This window comes from Dipodomys merriami, unplaced genomic scaffold (genome assembly GCF_024711535.1).
Source record: "Dipodomys merriami isolate MVZ:Mamm:240054 unplaced genomic scaffold, mDipMer1.0.p SCAF_176, whole genome shotgun sequence".
NCBI lineage: Eukaryota > Metazoa > Chordata > Mammalia > Rodentia > Heteromyidae > Dipodomys > Dipodomys merriami.
The window spans coordinates 2052079-2072136 of record NW_027203115.1 but is presented as its reverse complement, the minus strand read 5'-3'; the positions used below and the strand labels follow the sequence as shown (position 1 = coordinate 2072136).

Below are 20058 nucleotides of genomic sequence, written 5' to 3'. Positions count from 1 at the left end.
GGTGCTAGCTAGGGGTTGACTTGATCTGGACTCAGGCCCAGGCCAGGGTCCCTACTCTCACTATTTTTAGGTCATACAAGTGGGGATGGTGGAAGAGTAGAGAGGATGGGGACAATAGCTGCCTCTCTGCCCCTTCTCCCCCATACCTGCAATACACCTGACAATACCAGCATCTTCAAGAGGGACAGGGACTTAAGACAGGGCATTCCTCTTGAGAGGCCAGGAAAAAGGCACATCTCTGCTGAACTTATTGATGCCTCTCCATTTCACCCCACCTCCAATAAACATCCTGAAGTAATCAAAGGGTCATTCCCAAAGTTCAGGGGGTTGGAGCCAGTGAGGACTGTAAACAGAAATCAGGTAGGGCCTTGGCCTATATCTAGACACCCAGGGAGCCAGAGGTTATGTGACAGGGGCCCCTTACAGGAAGGATGGAAACGGCAAGGCATCATCAAGGTATTGCACATGGTCCTTTTATTCTCTGCAATTAAAAAGGTTTCCTATTGCAGACCCAGAATCCTGAAGGTGGGGAGAAAACTTGCTGTAGGAACGAGCATGAGGATAATTAAATAGTGATTCTCGGGTAGTGGTTGTAGACAGATGGTGCTGATGTGAAAAGCTCAGAGCAGTAAATACAAAGGGACAATGAGTCATAGAGTGGATCCAGGTGTGTTCCAGTTACTTCTAGGTTAGGACGGATAGGGTTACTTAGAGGTCCCAAAAGTCAACTGTTCTTGTGGCAGATGGAAAGCTTCTGGCTAGACTGATGCATCTGGCTGACAGACACTTCCAGTGAGGGCTGTTCCTCTGGCTCAGTTCTTGACGTCTCCTAGGCGGAGCTGAGCAAACGAAGTGGCCAGCTGCAGCGCCTCCTGCAGGCAGCCCACATTTTTGCCCGTGGCCTGGGCAGACACATCCTTGCCACCACCTTTGCCATCCATCAGGCCTGACACTTGCTGCACCCACTCACTGGCTTTCAGGCCCCGGTTGGCTGCATTCTGGAAGATAGGAAAGGGAAGTGGGAGTTAGAACTGAGGATGGGCTGGAGGGGGTGAATGAAGGGACAAAGAAAGTTAAGTAGCTATTGACATCTACCCCTGCCCAGGGTAATGCTACTAGAGGTCCAGATGGACTCTATCTAGTGTCATAGGGGAGCAGCCACTGGCTACTGTCAGGACAAAGGCAAGTGGCAAAGCCAGGTATCAGCCAGCACAGTTAAACATTCACCATCAAGAAGGCCTGAGATGAGCCGGGCACCGGTAGCTCACGTCTGTAATCCTAGCTACTCAGGAGGCTGAGATCTGAGGACTGTGGTTCAGAGCCAGCCCAGGCAAGGAAAGTCCGTGAGACTCTTATCTCCAATAAACCACTAGAAAACCAGAAGTGGCCCTGTGGCTCAAGTGGTAGGGCACTCGCCTTGAGCTAAAGAGCTGAGTATAGCACCCAAGCCCAGAGTTCAAGCCCCATGACTGGGAAAAAAAAAAAAAAAAGGCCTGAGATGAAGGGCACTGGAGGTGATAAACAGTTGGGCAGGAGATCATGTTTCCTACAGGGGCTCCACGAACACAAACACTAAGAACCAAGCTCAGAAGAGACTTGGCACTTCCGCTAGCACAACAGATTCAGGGTTTGGAGCCAGACTGCAGGCAGTTCTGACCTGGGGAACTTGACACAGGCATGTTATCTTGCCAGCCTCATTGTCCACGGTGAAGAGCATGGCCGATGTCTGAGGGGAGTGTGTCTTGAACAGCTTCAAGGCTTCATTCAGAGCCTGTGGATAGAACCTGGTTTCAGGACACAGCTCTGGGCAGGGGACCCTGCTCTCCACAAGGGAATTTGCAGAGTTCAGCCCTTAGAGCAGGACCCTAGCCCCTTCCAAGAGCTCAGATGGCCAAGAACCAAGCACAGGGCCCTGCCCACACACTAGCTCTGAGTTCTGCCTTCTACCTCCGGGGAGCTGGTCCCCCTTCTGGTCACCAGATCTCCCCTAGGGTTCAGTCTGACTTTAATCCTAGAGTAACCCAGAGCTACAAAGCCCACCCAGCCACCAAGGGCTGATGAGGCAGGAGGGAAGGGGACATGAGGCAGACAGACAGGACAGGCCTGAACCCCAACCCCTGGTTGCCTTGGCTGAGGCGCCGCTCTCCATCTCCAGGATGACCAGGGGCTGGTTGGGGTTACTGTCAATGAGCTGCTTTGTCTTCTCCAACACCTGTAACCAAATCCAGGAGAGAAGTTCAGGCCATGGGCCTAGACCCCCCAAACCCAGGCAGCAGTCTTTCCAGTTTCTTGGAGGAAATCTTCTCGACTCCCTTCCAGCCACCCACGCCGCTAGGACTCACTCGCTTCTGGACATCAGCTTTGCTGGCCCGGTCAAGGTCATCCATGACCTTCTTCAGAGATTTCAGAGTCTCCCTCAGTTCGTCCTTCTGCCACTGGGGGATGACGGCGGTGGCCAGGGCCTGAAAGCAGGCCAAAAACCCATCAGAGTCTGGGCTACAAGAAGCTAGGATGAGGCTCCAGCCCCATCCCACTCTTCTCAGTCTATGAACCAAAACATCAAGGTGTTTGCTGGCTTTGAGCAATTGCAGCAACTGTCATTAGCAAGGGCTGGATGAGAAAGAAGAGGCTTAATGAGGATTCCGAGCACAGACCAGGTCTTGAACACAGCCTGACAGGGTTTACTAGGAGCCATAAATACTTAGAAACACCAGGTGGCTTGGAAACAGTGGGGTCCCACCATACTGCCCCAAGTCCCTCTCAGTGCCATTCAGGTGGCACAGAACTGGGAGCAGCAAGCAAGGCCCAGAGGTCTCTGGGAAGATCCATGGGGTCCCCTTTGCGAAGCAGCGGAACAAGAGAAGTCCATGAACCCAGAGAAGCAGGACCTTAGTGGCTCCTCTTGGGGTTCTTCAAGAACAGGACAGGTCTTACTCCGTAGGCTTAAGAAACAGGTGCTAAGGCAAAAGGGAGGCCACCCCTACCTCACCAAGATCAGCGATCTCCCTCTGAACATCCTTATTGGGGGCGGTCTGGGCCTTCACTTTGGCCTCCATGACACACAGAGATTTCTTCAAGCTGTCTGCCTTCCTGAGGGCCTGAGAGGAGGAGAATCAGAACTGTAACTAGGCAGGTTAGTTGTGTGACAATGGTTTGTGCACAGCTGTAGAAGTACTAACAGCAGGTTGTAGAGCATACACCCAAGACGCACGGTTCTTTCTTTCAGGGAGCAAATGCTGGTAGCCTTCTGGCCCAGAAAGAGCACTGCCTCACACAGCCATCAGCAAGGACTGGACGCTCACTCAGGGTCAGCGGGGGACTGTGAACTTAGCTATCAGGAGCCCTTTTTACTCTTTGACATGATCAACCCTCAGGATTCAGAACAAGCTAAGCGGTCCCAACACTAGAGCAACTGACCCTTTATGCTGGCACTTGGCACTCAGTATACTCAAAATATTTCAGAGATTAAGCATGATAGCGGTGGTCACTGTTTCTGCCAGGCAAGATAAGCGGAGGACATGTGGAGATGGCAGTCTGTACCTTCCTTCTCACTGCAGCAGACACAGAATATTGTTCGCCTAAGCCCCATGCTAGCCTGATCTGCTTACCTTCTGGGCTTCAGCACCTGTAACAGCAACAATCCTCCGAATACCCTTGGCAATAGCTTCTTCAGTCACAATCACAAAGGCTCCTGCATGACTTGAGTTCTGCAGATGCCTGAGAGGTAGAACAGAAAGGCCATGGTGAGGAGGAAGCCCAGGAGCCACTGGCAGGGAACAGTGCTTCAAGTCCAAAAATAGGAGGAAGGGAAGAGAGCAGACAAAGCTCAGGTTTGAGGATGTCCTAGTTCTGAGCAAGACACCATCTCTCTTCTCTGTTTTCTCATGTGTAAATGACTTATACTTTTTCTCACTGGGTGAGAAAACTGGATGATTACTTTTAAAATCTTACCACAAGCCAGGCACTGGTGGCTCAGGCCTGTAATTCTAGCTACTCAGGAGATCTGAGGAGTATGGTTCAAAGCCAGCATGGACAGGAAAGTCTTAGAGATTCTATCTCCAAGTAACCATCAGAAAACCGCAAGTCATACAACTGAGTACTAGCCTTGAATAAAAGAGCTCAGGGACAGCATTCAGGCCCTGAGTTCAAGGTCCCCCCTCCCCCCACCAAAAAAAATCTTACTACAATCCTTTAAGCAAATAGGTGTGTGTGTGTGTGTGTACGCGCGCACACACACACACACACATGCGGGCACGAACATGCGCTCGCGCACATGGACTTGCACATGCTAGTCCTAGGACTTGAACTCAAGGCCTGGGCACTGTCCTGAGCTTTTGTACTCAAGGCTAGTGCTCTACCACTCTAGCTATACTTCCATTTCTGGATTTTGGGTGGTTAATTGGAAGTAAGATTCTCCTGGACTTTCCTATCTGGGCTGGCTTTGAACTGGGATCCTTAAATCTCAGCCTTCTAAGTAGTTAGGATTACAGGCATTGAGTCACCAGCTCCTGGCCAAGCAAAGAGGCCTTATTTCCTAACTGCAAGGCAAGAGCTCTACCACTGAGCCATCCCAGCCCCCCCCCCCCCCCCTGTTTTTTAATACTGGGCTTCTGTTGGAACAAAGAATTTTCTAGGCCACCATGATCTTCCCCAAAACACTCCATGAGCTACACGGTGTGAAACAGGGCTCTGAGACAATGGACTCAAAGGGAATCAGATGGTCGCCAGGAATCAGGGTGTGGACTGGAAATAGAGCGGGAGATCCCTGAGCACTCTACACTATTAGGACTGACTCAATCCTAACAAGCAATCATGCTTTTCTTCCTTGGAAGAACATTTCATCACAAACTCAAGAATATTAACCAGACACTAAGGGACCTAAGTGAAGCATTAGGATGCTAAGATAATTGACAGTGTTACTTGACAAGCACATTGCTGAGGATTTCATTCCAACTACAGAAATGGGGATATAGCTTAGTGGTAGAGTGCTTTCCTGGGGTAGGTAAAACCCTGGATTCTATCCTGGCATGACCAGAGAAGAAAATGACTGGTCCTCAAAGGTGATGCCAAGATGACTCCCTTATTGCTGCTCCTCCTGTGGTACTCACGTTCCCCCACAGAATTCAACTGAAGTGAGAGAGCCAGCAGGCCCAGAGGGGTCATCCAACAGGTCGGACACTGGGACTCCAATGGAAACGACTCGCACAGGGTCAGGATAAGTCTCATCAAACACCGCCCGCAGGCCCTGGATGGCTTTTGCTGCTGCCAGGGGACAATCCTGGGTATAGACGGGCTGCCATAGGAAGAAAATAGGAAAAAATGCTGGGGAAAAGTCTCAAAAGCTGCAGTAAGAGGCAGTAGAGAGAGCACAATGCTAAGGATCTAACCCTGGCTCTATCTGGCACACGCCCTGAGCCTTCTGAAATAATGTGCCACATGCAAGGCAAGGGAGTCCAGAGGTGGACCTTGCCATCTTTGTTGTTAAATTGTGAATGCATTGCACACAACTAGAAGAGTCTACGGAGGGAACAGATCACAGACTTCCTTTCCCTCTGTACCAACCACTACCAATATCAAAGTGTCTGGCGAGCATTGCTTTAACAAATCTACATGCAAGAGAGGTCATGGTACAGCAGAGTGTGAGCATGGGGAGGCTGGGTCTCTGTGATGCTGTAGCAAAGGGTGAGGTTTACGACCGAAAAATTTAGATCTAGGCCCCGCTACCTTGGCTGCCTCAATCATCTCGTTAGCAATCTCTTCGGCCTTCTTGATCTGTTGAGTAGACATAGCTCCCTTGGCAGTGAAGTCAAAGCGGAGGCGGTCAGGAGCAACGAGTGAGCCTTTCTGATCAGCCTCACCAAGCACCGAGCGCAGGGCGAAGTTCAGAATGTGGGTAGCTGTGTGGTTGCTCATCACAGGTCTCCGCCGGGGCTATAACAGGGAGATACGAGTAGAGGTCAGACTGCCAATAGTCCCCACATACTAGAATTCTTAGCTCGACACATGGATGGTCAGAGTGAAACCCTCATTTCTTAGCAGTGTAGCCATGTGACAACATTCTGGCCAAGAGGACATGAGAAGTGATGTATACCATGAACAGAAGAGTCATGTCCTCCTCCTCCTCCTACTGCTAGAGACAACAATTAACTATGGCCAAATGTCTGTCCCTCCTCGCAGTCCCCCCCACCTTCATTGAGGCAGGGTATCACTATGTATCCCTAGCTGGCCTTGAATATCTCTTCCTGCAGTCCTTTTGCCTTAGCATCCCAAAAGCTGTGATTACAGGCATGTGCCACTACATCTGGCTCCTTAAGAAGAAACTGAGGCAAACTGAGGCTAGGAACGCTATCTGTGAAAGCAGTCTACAGGATGTGAGTAGAAGACCCTGGTAAAATGATGTTAATAGGAACACTCAGGGTTACTGGTAGTCACACCCACACAATCCACCAAGTGCAAAATGCGCTACAATTTACTCCTGCACTATGCTTACCATTTCTCATAGGAAGGACAAAAAGGATGGGTAATCTAAAGCCAAAGGAGGTGATTACTAACTAGATCCAATGGAGGACAGCACAATGCAACTTACCTCATCAAGAAACAGCCGGACTTGATCCCCCACCTTCAGGCTGCCATAGATCGTTCCTATGTGCAGCACATACCCTCCTCGCACCTGCGCATTCTTCACTGTAAATTCAGTTTTCTAGGAGTCAAGCAGGAGACCAGTAATAGTCAAAAAGAATCAATCCTCTATGTACTCATGTACACAAGTTCAAATATATACACAACGTGTATAAATGTATAAACTGCACATATATGTATACATATATACACAAATATATATATATATATATATATATATATGTACACACACATATATACATAAACGAAAAGTCTCTTCACACTGTTACAAGTGGTGCTGTGGCTTAAAGTGGTAGAGTCTAACTAACCTTGAACAAATGAGCTCAGGGACAGTGACCAGACCCTGAGTTCAAGCCCCAGGACCGACACAAAATGAAATTTACATATTCCCTAAGAAAAACTTTAATAGTAATCTATATGTATATACATATATGTGCTACCATTATTTATACTAAATATACAAATAAAAATAACAATGAGTATCTTAGAGAATTCAAAAGCTACTGTTAGAAATCAGAGGCCTTAGGAGGGGCAGAACTTTCTACAAGAATGTTTGCTAGCAGAGAGCTGCTTTTCCTTATTTATAAGGAACGTATGTAAGAGCTGAGTGGTCAGCCTTTGTATGCTGGTGTCAAGAATTCTCTTACAAGGGTCCCCAAGGGCTGAGATACAACTTCCTCAGCTGTAGAAACATTAACAACAGAGCCCAACCTGGACCTGTGATGTGTCTGTGCTCCCTTAGGGCAGAGTGCTAGGGAGCCAAACAAGTCCAAGGCACCACCCAGCCCTCCCTGGCTAACAAGGAGGGAAGGGATGGCTCACATCGTCACTGCTGTCATCGACCTTCACGAGGTAGCCTTCGTCGTAGATCTGCCCTCCCTGCTCAGCATAGAAACAAGTCTTGTCCAGTACCACTCCACACTCCTGGCCGGTGGACACCTCTTCCACAAACATCTTCTCCCTGCGCAGAGCCAGCACTGTAGCCACTGTGCTCTCAAAAGCTGCTCCATGGAAATGTAGACAGGGGAAGACAATCAATAACTTTGTTTTGGAAGCAAGCCCATTAGACTCCACAAAAAAAAAAACAACCAAAACCCTAGTCTGCTGGTTTCTCCCTAAGGAATTAACACCCAGGCTGGTGATTGTTTGTCCCAGGAAACTGGGACAGTCACTGACCAAGTTTCCTGGGTTGCAGGCTTCCAGTGTTCGCACTGAGACAGCTCTGAGAAAACTGGACAGTTGGTTACACTAGATCTCAGAAACTAGCCAGAAACTTGGTAAATCTGACTAGACATATAGGAGTAGTAATACATTTCCAAGTTCAAGATCACAAAGAATATATTCAAGCCAGGTGCCGAGTGCTCACACCTGCCATCCTAGGTACTCAAGTGGCTGAGATCTGAGGATCACAGTTCAAAAGTAGCTTGAGCAGACGATTCTAAGAGACTCGTCTCCAATTAACCAGCAGAAAGTTAGAAGTGGAGGCATGACTCTAGTGGTAGAGCACCAGCTTTGAATGTAAAAGTACAATGCCATGAGTTTAAGTTCCATTATCAGCACCAAAAAACAAAATTAAAAAAAAAAGAGTAAAATCAGTGTGTGGCTCACTTGTTTATATTTTGGTGTGAAGATAGTGTCACACAAAGCAAAAACATTTCTTGATTTTTTTTTTTTGTTTTTTTGTTTTTTGTCAGTAATGGGGCTTGAACTCAGGGCCTGAGTGTTGAATCACAATCCTCAGATTGCCTTCTGAGTAACTAGGATTACAGGTGTGAGCCACTGACACCTGGCTGTTTCTTTCTTTCTTTTTGTTTTTGTTGGTCATGGGGCTTAAATTATGGGCTTGGGCGCTGTTCCTGCGCTCTTCAGGTCAAGGTGAGTGCTCTACCGCTTGAGCCACAGCACTTCCGGTTTTCTATTGGTTTATTGGAGATAAGAGTCTCCCAGACTTTCCTGCCGGGGCTGGCTTTGAACCCTGATTCTCAGATCTCAGCCTCCTGAGTAGCTAGGATTACAGGTGTGAGCCATTGGTGCCCGGAACTGTTTGTTTCTTTAGAATGCTATTATATGATGCAAAATTCTGTAGACACTGTGGACTGCTTCAAGGTCTCTTGCCTTGTTTCCTCTAAGTTTTAAAATCAGGGGAAACTAGTGAATGAAGGGTTCATGGGCTCTCTACAGGCTTTTAATTTTTTTTTTTCTTACAACTTACTGTCACTATTATTGCAAAATAAAATTAGGAAAACCACTGGCCGAGGAAGGGTGTGTATGGAATGGAAGTGCACAGCATCACTGTAGCACACAGGAGAGGATGCAGAAGAACTGCTGGTCACCTCAACTTGAGACTCGTCTCTCAAAATCCCCTAGATAAGGACAGACAGCACAGCAGCAGAAAGACCCCAACAACGTACCATAGCTGCCGCTGGAGTCTGAATGGTAATTATACTTCGGTGAATCATCCGTGGCTTCCAAACCCTTTGCCCGGAGCTCTTCAATAGCATAAATGTCCAGCATAATAAGGTCTTCCCCACCTGCTCCTTTGCCCTGGGACTTTAGCTGCCAGGAAGAGAAACAGGCACTAGTTACTTTAAAATAGGGAAAAAGAATTTTAAAGAATTCAAACTTGGGGGTTGGAGGCATGGCTCAGGTTGGTAGAATCCCAGTCAATGAGTGAAAGCATCGGATAAAGTTCAACTCTTAGTCTTGGAAGCACCGCCCCCCCCCCCCCCCAAAAAAAAGTATTCAAATTTGCTAAACAATACAGGAAGTAAAAGTATATTCTTCATTGGAGAGGTGCCCTCTTATACTGCAGTGTGTTAAGCAGCAACCCTGGACTCTGCCAATTAGAGGAACACTTGCCTAGAAAACTAAAATGTCACACACATCATTGCTAAATGGCCCCTGGGAGCAGAAGTGCCACCAGCTGGTCTAGGGAAAGGATTCTAAACATTTTAACAGAAGGAACGTCATATTTGCAGTCTCACGCTCCACATTTCTCTACCTGAGCCAGTTTCCTCTCCTCTTCAAAGCCATCCATGTCTACCACCAGGCCCTTCTCTTCAGCAATCAGTCCTGTGAGATCCACTGGGAACCCATAGGTGTCATACAGGAGCCAAGCAGTGTCTCCTATAGCATGAAAGAAATATGTCAAAATAGCTTGGGCAGCCCCCTCCTTCCATGTCCAGCCCTCCCCGGAAGATGACGGGATTACAGAAGGGATCTGAGGCAATGCAAACTGTCTCCCTGTGGGCCTGTCAGAATACCCATCATGCCCGGGAGCACTGACGTTAGAAAGCACTACCAAGTCTTCTGGCAAAGTTCTGATTCATCAGAACTTTTTCTTTCTGTATGTCAATAAAAAGGGAAAAAAAAGTCTAAATAAAGTAAACTGTAAAATGGTACATCTATGCTTGAAAAAAAAAAAGCAAATACAGGCCAGGCACTGGTGAATCACACCTGTAATCTAGCTACTCAGGAGGCTGAGATCTGAGGATTGGGGTTTGAAGCCAGCCCAGGGAGGAAAGCCTGTTAGACTCTTATCTCCAACAAACAAAAACAAAAACAAAAAAAGACGGAAACAAAGCTGTGGCTCAAGTAGTAGAGTGATAGCCTTGAGCAAAAAGAAGCTCAGGAACAAGCCCCAGGACTGGCACAAAAAAAATAAAAAATAAAATTAATATATATGTATGTCTATATATAGAGACATATACAAACACCTATAAAATTTTACATGTTGGGGCTGGGAAGGTGGCTCAGTGGTAGAGCGCTTGCCTTGCATGCCTGAGGCCCTGGGTTCGATTCCTCAGCACCACATAAGCAAAAAGAAAAAAGCTGGAAGTGGCACTGTGGCTCAAGTGGTAGAGCACTAGCCTTGAGCTGAAGAGGTGAGGGACAGCGCCCAGGCCCAGAGTTCAGGCCCCATGATCGGACCCCCCAAAAAAAAAAATTTACATGTTAATTGTAATAAACTATATAAAATCCTAATAGTTATACATCAGATTTCCTTTCAATTAGCATATATTAGCTATGCGGAGATTTCATTGACATTTTTCTTTTTCTTTTTTTTTTTTTTGTTGTGGACTTGAACTCTGTCTCTGAGCAACTTCAGCTTGAGGCGAGCACTCTACCACTTGAACCACAGCACCACTTCTGGTTTTCTGGTGGTTAATTGGAGATAAGAGTCTCATGGAGTTTCCTGCCTGAACTGGCTTTGAACCATGATCCTCAGATCTCAGCCTCCTGAGTAGGTAGGATTACAGGGGTGAGCCACAAATGCCAGGGCTCATTGACATTTCTAAGCTCTCTTTTTTGTTGTTGCAGACATAGTGTGAGTAGGTAGCCAGTCTGGTGTGAATCTTTCTCCTCCCAAGTGCTGAGATTACAGGCCTGTACCACCATGCTTGGGTTTATACTAGATTCCTAAAAGATGCTACCTCTGAGAAATGAACTTGGGAAAGGACTTTTACTTTTTCTTCTGTATTAATATCTCACCACAACAAATTACTACTACTTTTATTACTTCACTCTAAAAATCCTACTTTACACTAAAAGCAGTTTAACTCTTCGTTCAACTTCAATGAACACGAGAATCTAGTGTCCGTTTGTGAAAGAGGGATTGCCTTTCCCAGAAAGATGTCATAGGGCTGGGAAGGTGGCTCAGTGGTAGAGCGCTTGCCTCGCACGCATAAGGCCTTGGGTTAAATTCCTCAGCACCACATAAACAGAAAGAGCCTGAAGTGATGCTGTGGTTCAAGTGGTAGAGTGCTAGCCTTGAGCTGAAGAGCTGAGGGACAGCGCCCAGGCCCAGAGTTCAAGCCCCATGACTGACAAAAACAAAAACAAAAACAAGAAAAAGATGTCACAGCACAGACAGAGGAAGGCCAAAGCAGGCCTTACCTGGAATGGTCTTGCAATCTCCCAGGCTCTGGATTTTTCGGTCCAGGATGCGACGCCCCCTGCTTAGAGTCTTCAGAAACTGCACTTCTTCTTCATTAATGATGTCTTTCACCATATCTGGGTCCTTCTTTAGCTCAGGAAATGCATCTCCCTGACAAAGGAGTTCAATGAAGCCAGAGGCTATTTCAGGACACCCCCCCCCATTACAAACCCATTATTAGTATATCACTCCCCACCTTGCCCCTTTTAGACTGTGGCTTCAGTATGTGAGAGGCAAGCAGGGAATTATACATACCAGGGATTGGACAACAACATCAACCAACGTAGCAAAGAAACCCCTGCTGGCATTGAGTTTCTCATGGGAGTAGCGCACAGCCCGGCGGAGAATCCGTCGTAACACGTACCTGTAAGGGGCAGACTCTAATGCCTTTCCATACAACATTCTCAGCTAAGGGCTCTGTCCTAGCTCCTTTGGAATTCTACCCAAAGTAATATGACCAACTTTCTGTCCTGCTCTTGAAGATATTTTCTTCTAGCTTAAGCCTGCATCCCTCTATGTTCTCCAAGATCTCTGTGTTAATTCAAGCATGAACTCAGTATCATACAACTCCTCTACAACTTCATGTCAAGGATTACCTAGGAAAAATCCTAGTTTTGTTGTCCTTCAATGTTTGGTTATCATGAGAGGCAAAATGAGAACACATGCATGTGATGCTAGGCCCTGTCTGCCAGTAATGGAGTTTTTTGGGGCTACCTCAACACTTACCCCTAAGTTGCCTCTACCAATATCCCATCCAACAACCTTAAATATGATCCCTAGCCTCTATATTTCTCCAAAGTTTAAAATGGTAGCATGTGTTAAACATAACCGAGACACCAAAAAGTAGGAATAGGAAAGTGGGGATCTTCTGCTTACTCAAAGACAAAGAAAAGAATAAGTTTCACACAGTCCCCAAACTCACAGTTCAAAACCTGGCCCAGAGCATAACATTTACTCACCCCCGCCCTGTGTTGTCAGGCCGGCCACCATCAGCCAGTGCCACAGTGATGGTCCGAGCATGGTCAGCCAGCACCCTATAGGCCATGTCAATCCCATCAACGTCCTCAGCACCGACTTTCCCGGTGTATGGCCGGGCACCTGTGCCCTACAGGGAAACACAGAAGGTGGCCCATCACAAGACAGCCTTTGTGCTGCTCTGCCCGAGGTGGTTTCTGGGGAATTGAGAAGCATCAGGAGAAACGATGACTGTATCACCAGATCTCATAACCCCAAGGAAGGTGACAGCGAGGGAATAAGGGCTAGTCCTCTATGCTCACCAATACAACCTCATGCAATCTCATGCTATTAGCAACGAGATAGGCAACAGGTACCCTTGGCTGGCAAAGCGTCTGTTCACTTATCTTTGGCAACACCAAAAGTCCAGCCTGCAAGCCTCTACCTTCTGAATCGCTTCAAAGTAAGGAACAAAAAGGTCAGTGTCATAGTTGGACATCTTGTTCTGTAACACAGACACCAGTCGCTCCAGGCCCATCCCTGTGTCGATACTTTTCTTGGGAAGAGGTTTTAGAACACCATCCATTTCCCTGTGCAAACCAGAGGAAGAGGAAGTTGAAGCACGGACTCTCCAGGAAAGGGACTGCTCTTAGCAGGAGTGGACCAGAACACAGTAGCTACCTGTTATACTGGATGAACACAAGATTCCAGATCTCTAGTACGTTTGGGTCATCCTGGTTGACAAGGTGCGCGGCATCCCGACCGCCGATGCGGTCATAGTGGATCTCGCTGCAGGGGCCACACGGGCCCGTGTCCCCCATTTCCCAGAAGTTATCCTTCATGTTGCCAGGTAGGATTTTGGTGTCATCCAACCTTCATGGAGCAGGGAAGATTAAGCCCAGTTATAACCAATGAAAAGAATTCTGCTTGGACTTCCTTTTACCACAAAAGGAAATCTTTTATGATTTCCATACAGAAGTCCCCATTCTTGGCCTACATACAAATTCATCTAAAGGAACAGCACATGATCTTCTCAAGTATGACTATAATAGAATACAAATATATGTGTTCTCCCCCACAGTATAACCCCTGCTTTCACTGTATATAATGTTGGTATAATTTGTGGAGGGGAAGGGAAAAAACAAATAATTAAAACAGGGATACAGGCGGACCTATTGCAACAATGAGATGTACAAGTTGTTAAGTTGAAAAACAAACTTTACAACTTTGGTGGGGGGGGAGAAGGGGGAGAGGAGGATCCAGTGGGGGGGAGGCAGGGGGGAGGATGGGAAGGAATAGGAAGGGGAAACAAAGGAGGAGGATACAATGCTTGATAAGAAATGTACTCATTATTTTGCCCAAGTAATTGTAACCCCTCTGTACAGTATTTTCACAATTAAAAATAAATAAATAGCCTAGAGCTAGCCTAGAAAGGAACACAGAAAGAAAAAAAAAGAAAAAGTTTATGCTGAATAGGATCAGATTTTTTTGGGTGGTAAATTCAGGTCCTGGGTGCTTTCTGTGACTTTTTTTTTTTCCCCTGTCGTGGGCTTGAACTCTGGGCCTGGGCACAGTCCCTGAGCTTTTCAGCTCAAGGCTAGTACTCTACCACTTGAGCCACAGTATGACTTCCAGTTTTCTTATGGTTTATTGGAGATAAGAGTGTCAAGGACTTTCCTGCCTGGGCTGACTTTGTACCATGATCTTCAGATCTCAGCCTCCTGAGTAGCTAGGATGACAGGTGTGAGCCACAGGCGCCCAGCTCCTGAGTTTCTTTTGCTCAAGACTAGTGCTCTACCACTTAAGCCACAGCTCCACTTCTGGCCTTTTTGATAGTTTACTGGAGATAAAGAGTCTCACAGACTTTCCTGCCAAGGCTGGCTTCAAACTGTGATGCTCAGATCTCATCCTCCTGAGTAGCTAGGATTACAGGAATGAATCATTAGCAACTTTTTGTTTTAGTGCTATTTGATACCATTACCTTTGCAAAAGAAATAACAATGCCTCATATATAGAATACCACTCTGTAGAATAAGACAAACATACAAAAACAACAGAGCTATAAAAATACAAAAAAGACCTAAAAGATTAAATATGAAATATCAGTCTATTAACAATGACTTTAGGGACCTTTGTTTCTACTTTTTATTCTTCTATATGATTTGAATTTTTTTTTTTGCCTGAGCTTCACTTGCTCAAGACTAGTACTCTACCACTTGAACCACAGCACCACTTCTGGCTTTTTCTGTGTATCTGGTACTGAGGAACTGAACCCAGGGCTTCATGCATGCTAGGTAAACAGTCTATCACTGAGCCACCTTCCCAGTCCCTGATTTGTTTGATCATGGAGTAATGTAATCTAAGTCCCATGACTCCACTCTGGCACTGTTTAATCACTCCTAGCAAGTGGGTTGTACACTTACCCCAAATTTTGCCAGATCTGTTTACATTCCAAATCTGGTTCTAAGCCAGCTGCTTCATCCCCACCAAAGTAAGTAACATAGAGTCTTTCAACTGGAATGCCAAACTCCTGGGTGAGAAGTTCCAGAGCCATCTTACATGCCAATTCCTGCCAAGAGAACAAAAAGATAGATACAGAGCATGGCCAAACTAAACATATGTCGTAAGAGCAGAAAGAAACTAAATCCTGAGAACATGAAATGAAACGACAATATTTTCACCATAAATTCAAACACATTGAAGGTCAACTTTGATAAGAAATCTAAATAGAGACAGGTACTTCTCCTAAGAAGTCTTAGAAATACTGAATGCCTCTCACATCTGCAGCCCCTAGAGGATAATGTTCCATGTTTTAAAACAAGTAAAAGTAGAATCCAGTTCCCTAAGAGGAAATGACCTACTTGCTCAAAACTCTAAGAGTTCTCCTGTGCTGGGCTTACCTTGAAGTAATCTCCAAAAGACCAGGAGCCCAACATCTCAAAAAAGGTGTGATGGTAGACATCCTTGCCCACATCATCCAGATCATTGTGTTTGCCTCCAGCCCGAATGCATTTCTGGGTATTAGCAGCTCTGCTCAGCTTTGCCATAGGGTGAGTTGGATCAATTGTGTTCAGAAAGATGGGTTTGAACTATGAAAAGAAAAACGAGAAGTGGTACTGTGGCTCAAGTGGTAGAGTGCTAGCGTTGAGCTAAAGAGCTAAGGGACAGCGCCCAGGCCCAGTGAACCTGGAATACAGATTCTTAGACCCAGTAGTAAAGCCGGAGCAAAAGCAGCTGATCTTGGAACAACTTCCTCTTGAATCTAATTCCCTAAAGGTCCCTACCACTGCCAATGCCATCATGGCTCAGAGAAAGGTTTGTCAGACCTGAGTAGCCAAAGGTTGACTTGTGAAATGTGGGCTTCTTTACAAGTCTCTGATGTTCAGGGCTTGTATCATCTTTATGTGTTTGTTTTCACTGATGTATTTTTTTGGCCGTCCTGGGGTTTGAATGTAGGCCCTTGTATTTGCTAGGCTAGCCACTCTACTATATCATCCTTCTGGAAGAACTTATTCTAAAACTGATATGCTCTCTTAGGAATAAAGATGATGGGAGAAAAAAAAAAAGAGTAAAACTAGTACAAGTTGATGAAGGACTAGATGTAGAGGGCTGGTATTTCCTTCTATCTACCTAGCAAGGACAAGGCCTCAGTAATGCCAAAATCAACGCATGTTAATAACAGCTGAAGTGTGAAAGTCTATGTGCCATATTGATATACATTTTAATTGTATGATGGGTCATCTATTCACTTTTCACTGTAACCTTTAGGTAATCACCATTATTATTTTCATTTCACAGTCAAGTTCATGACATCAAGTCCCATAAGCTCACAAAATAAGTGACAGAATTGGGATTCTGTCTGAGTCCAGGAGCTGTGTTTTCAACCTGTCAGTGCTCTGCTGCCTCCTATGTGTACAGACAGTCAAGAAAAAAGGGAAAAATCTTTACCTGGTTCATGCCTGCATTGGCAAAGAGCAGAGTGGGATCATCTAATGGGATGGTAGCAGATGAATGAACATAGGTGTGTTCATTTCTCTGGAAGAAATCTATAAACCGCTTCCGGATTTCCCTCGCTGTTAAGGGAGAGTCCATCTTGAAAGTCACCGCAAAGAACTAACCAAGGGGGGGAAACAAAGAAAAATTAGAGAATTAAAATTAAAAGGAAAAATTACACAAGACTCCTGCCTTTTCAAGCCAAGTCAAAACAGGACACAGGTTATCTGTTTGATCCTAAAACCTGACTGTTATAAGGTCCAAGGCTAAAGTCTTATCAAAGCAAAAACAGCTGCACCAGCAGACAGTAGCCCCATCCATTCCTTCTTCCTATGTAAACGTCAACAGGCTCAATACACCAATACACAAAATAGAGCAGGAGGGGACTGCCATGCCTTTGTTCATTCAACAAATAGTGAGTGTCCACAGCCAGAAATTCAAAAAGAGGGATTAAAGCCCTCATAGTCTTACAGTCACAGAGGCTCAAGAGAACTGGGTTCTAATCTTAGTTCGGCATTCATGATGACTATAATAACAGGTGCACCCGTAGCAGGTGACCTCCAAAGATCCATCAAGCCCTGTTGTTGATCATGTCTAAAACCGTGCAAGACTCTACATGCTCAAAGTCAGAATATCTAGGTGCAGTCTGCTATCATGGTGAGACTGCTGAAAATGACAGTGGACCATGGATGGGGCTAAGTGTAGAAGGCCTGCCTGCCTGCCTGCAAGGTACAGGAATGTACTTACCTCTACGTAACTTAAGCTAACTAGAACCCCAAATATTAGCTATTTATTAGGTTGACTAAGGAGAGGAACTAAGGGTGTGGCTCAGTGATACAGGATGTGCAAGGCCTTGGCTTCAATCCTCAGCACCTCTCATCTCCAAATAAAATTACTAAGGAGGATGGTGTAGGCCTTCCCAGGGAGGAGAGAAAGGTAATAAGAAGAGAGAAATAAGATGATTTTACAACTTCAAATTTCTCTCACATACATTATACTTTCCCTGGAAGGGAGGCTGGGGAGAAGTGACAGGTTTTTTTTTTTTTTTGAGGGTATCTATCATTGCTTGGAGTTGTAGTAGACGAGAATCATTTCATCCATGATATTATTATTATTATTTATTTATTTATTTATTTATTTTGACAGTCATGGGGCCTGAACTCTGGGTCTGGGCGCTGTCCCTCAGCTCTTCAGCTCAAGGCTAGCGCTCTACCACTGGAGCCACAGCGCCACTTCCGGCTTTTTCTGTTTATGTGGTGCTGAGGAATCGAACCCAGGGCCTCATGCTTGCAAGGCATGCACTCTACCGCTGAGCTACCTTCCCAGCCCCCATGATATTATTTTTTTCCAGAGTTCAAAACCGGACTAGGCAGTAAAGGCCATGAGATTCTTAACTCCAATTAACCACCAAAAAAACTGAAGTAGAGTTGTGACTGAAATGGTAGAGTAGAGCACCAGCCTTGAATGAAAAAGCTAAGGGACAGCTCCAGGCCTTGAATCAAACACACATTCATACACACACCAGCTGAACATGACCCTCCAGGTTCACAGTATACTATTCTTTAAGAATTGAGAGAGCCAGGCGCCCTTGGCTTATGCCTGGAATCCTAGCTACTTAGGAGGCTGAGATCTGAGGATCACGTTTCAAAGCCAGCCTGGGCAAGAATCTCCGTGAGGCTCTTATCTCCACTCAGAAAACCTGAAGTGGTGCTGTGGCCCAAGTGGTAGAGCACGAGCCTTGAGCTGAAGAGCTGAGGGACAGCGCCAGGCCCAGAGTTCAAGCCCCACGACAAACAACAACAACAACAACAAAATAATAATAGAGAGGATGGCTTCCGGCAGGACTCCATCCGTCGGGCCCACCCAGCCCCAGGCCTGGCCCTCTAGACGATTAAAGTCAGGGAAGATAAAACCTTAGCTTTAGGTGACTACATGATGGCAACTGTGATCTTTCCAAGTTCTTGCTTTGTCCTCAGCAAACCCACCGACTCACCTCCAGCGCTCTAAGGGACCCCGTCCCTCCCTCCTCCTCCCCCCAAAAACAACCAAACAACCCAGCCCACCATTCTCAAATTCCCACTCCAGCCCAGGCCTGGCTTCCCTGGGCCCGGCGAGATGGCCCGGGGCCCTGCTGCAGCGGCCGCCCTTTTCCTCCCAGGCCCCAGGCTCCTCTCGCCACGCCGCAGTTTCCGAGGCTCACCCGCTTCTCCCTGGGGTCCTGGTCCCGAACCACTCGCAGCGCGCACCAGCCAGGCGCCCACAGTTAGCACTTCTCCCCTTTGACCGCGCAAAGGCGCATGCGCGCAGCTGTACCCGCCTACGATGGTCTCCGGCAAGTAATCTGCACTGTTTCATCTAATCAGAGCCCGCAGATGGAAAGTGACCCGCGACGCCTTAGCATAGCCATACGCTATTGGTTATTGTACATGTCAATCAACCTGAGCGCGAATCAATTTCCTAATTGGTTTCTGGGAAGGCAACTGGATTAGGCTGATGCAATGACTAGGACAGACGAGACGTGGTGTGTCACGAGTTTCTTCTGGATCTTGGCTTTGAAGACCAGAATTTTACCTTTTCCTTTTGCAAAGTCGCTCTTATTGAGCAGTTATCAAGAGGGATGGACCATGAGTTTAGTAGAGGTCACAAGTCTTGGTTTAGTTCTCTTTATAGTTAAAGCTAAATGCTATGCAGAACTTTCTGTCCTTCCTTCCTTCCTTCCTTCCTTCCTTCCTTCCTTCCTTCCTTCCTTCTTTCCTTCCTTCCTTCTTCCTTCCTTCGTTTCGTTCCTTTCGTTTCTTTTTGGCACTTCTTGGGGCTTGAACTCTGGGGCTTGGGCGCTATCCCTAAACTCTTTTGCTCAATGCTAGCAATTAAGCTACAGCACCACTTCCAGTTTTCTAGTGGTTAATTGGATGTCTCACAGACTTTCCTGCCTGGGCTGTTTTCAAACCATGATCCACATAACTCAGCCTCCTGAGTAGCTAGGATTATGGACATGAGCCACAGGCTTACGACAGAACTCACAGATTCTTATTATGATCCTTTCACAGATGAGGAAACCATCTTGCCCAAGTTCACACAAGATAGGTATATTGTCAAGATGCAAACTTTTGTCTAACTTCAAAGCTTGTACTTGAAACTACATTATTCCAAATTACCTGATATATCTGAATACATACATATTAAACTACTGCTAATCTTAGCTTGGTTAGAGACATAGCAGGTAATATATTCCTTTTATTTTTTAATGTAAAAGAGTATATATACAAACAGATCAAACTCAAAAGCTCAGAAAAAAACCCAAATCATTTCATCTAATTTTCCAGTTCATACCAGCTCACTCATTGTGTGTGTGTGTGTTGGGGTGGGGGGAATGTCATGGTGCTTAAACTCTGGGCCTGGGCGCTGTCCCTCATCTCTTTAGCTCAAGGCGAGCACTCTACCACTTTTGGCTTTTTCTGTTTATGGTGTTGAAGAATTGAACTCAGAGCCTCACTGCATGCAAGGCACTCTACCATTGAGCCACCTTCCCAACC

The 20058-nt window shown here is 46.2% G+C and overlaps 1 protein-coding gene across 1 annotated transcript; it reads right to left on the bottom strand.

Annotated features, from left to right (window-relative positions):
* Positions 1-451: 451 nt before the first annotated feature.
* On the bottom strand, positions 452-18829 carry Aars1 (alanyl-tRNA synthetase 1). The gene is made up of 21 exons (XM_070026279.1): positions 18723-18829; positions 16478-16642; positions 15430-15618; positions 14953-15098; positions 13211-13402; positions 12975-13119; positions 12535-12680; positions 11831-11939; positions 11536-11686; positions 9641-9765; positions 9051-9195; positions 7462-7640; positions 6587-6700; positions 5725-5931; positions 5109-5293; positions 3609-3717; positions 2985-3098; positions 2343-2462; positions 2126-2212; positions 1658-1771; positions 452-998 (listed from the first exon to the last, which is right to left on the bottom strand). Exons 2-21 carry the CDS (start codon positions 16619-16621, stop codon positions 813-815), a joined length of 2907 nt encoding a protein of 968 aa, XP_069882380.1. The 5' UTR covers positions 16622-16642; positions 18723-18829; the 3' UTR covers positions 452-812.
* Positions 18830-20058: the final 1229 nt, after the last annotated feature.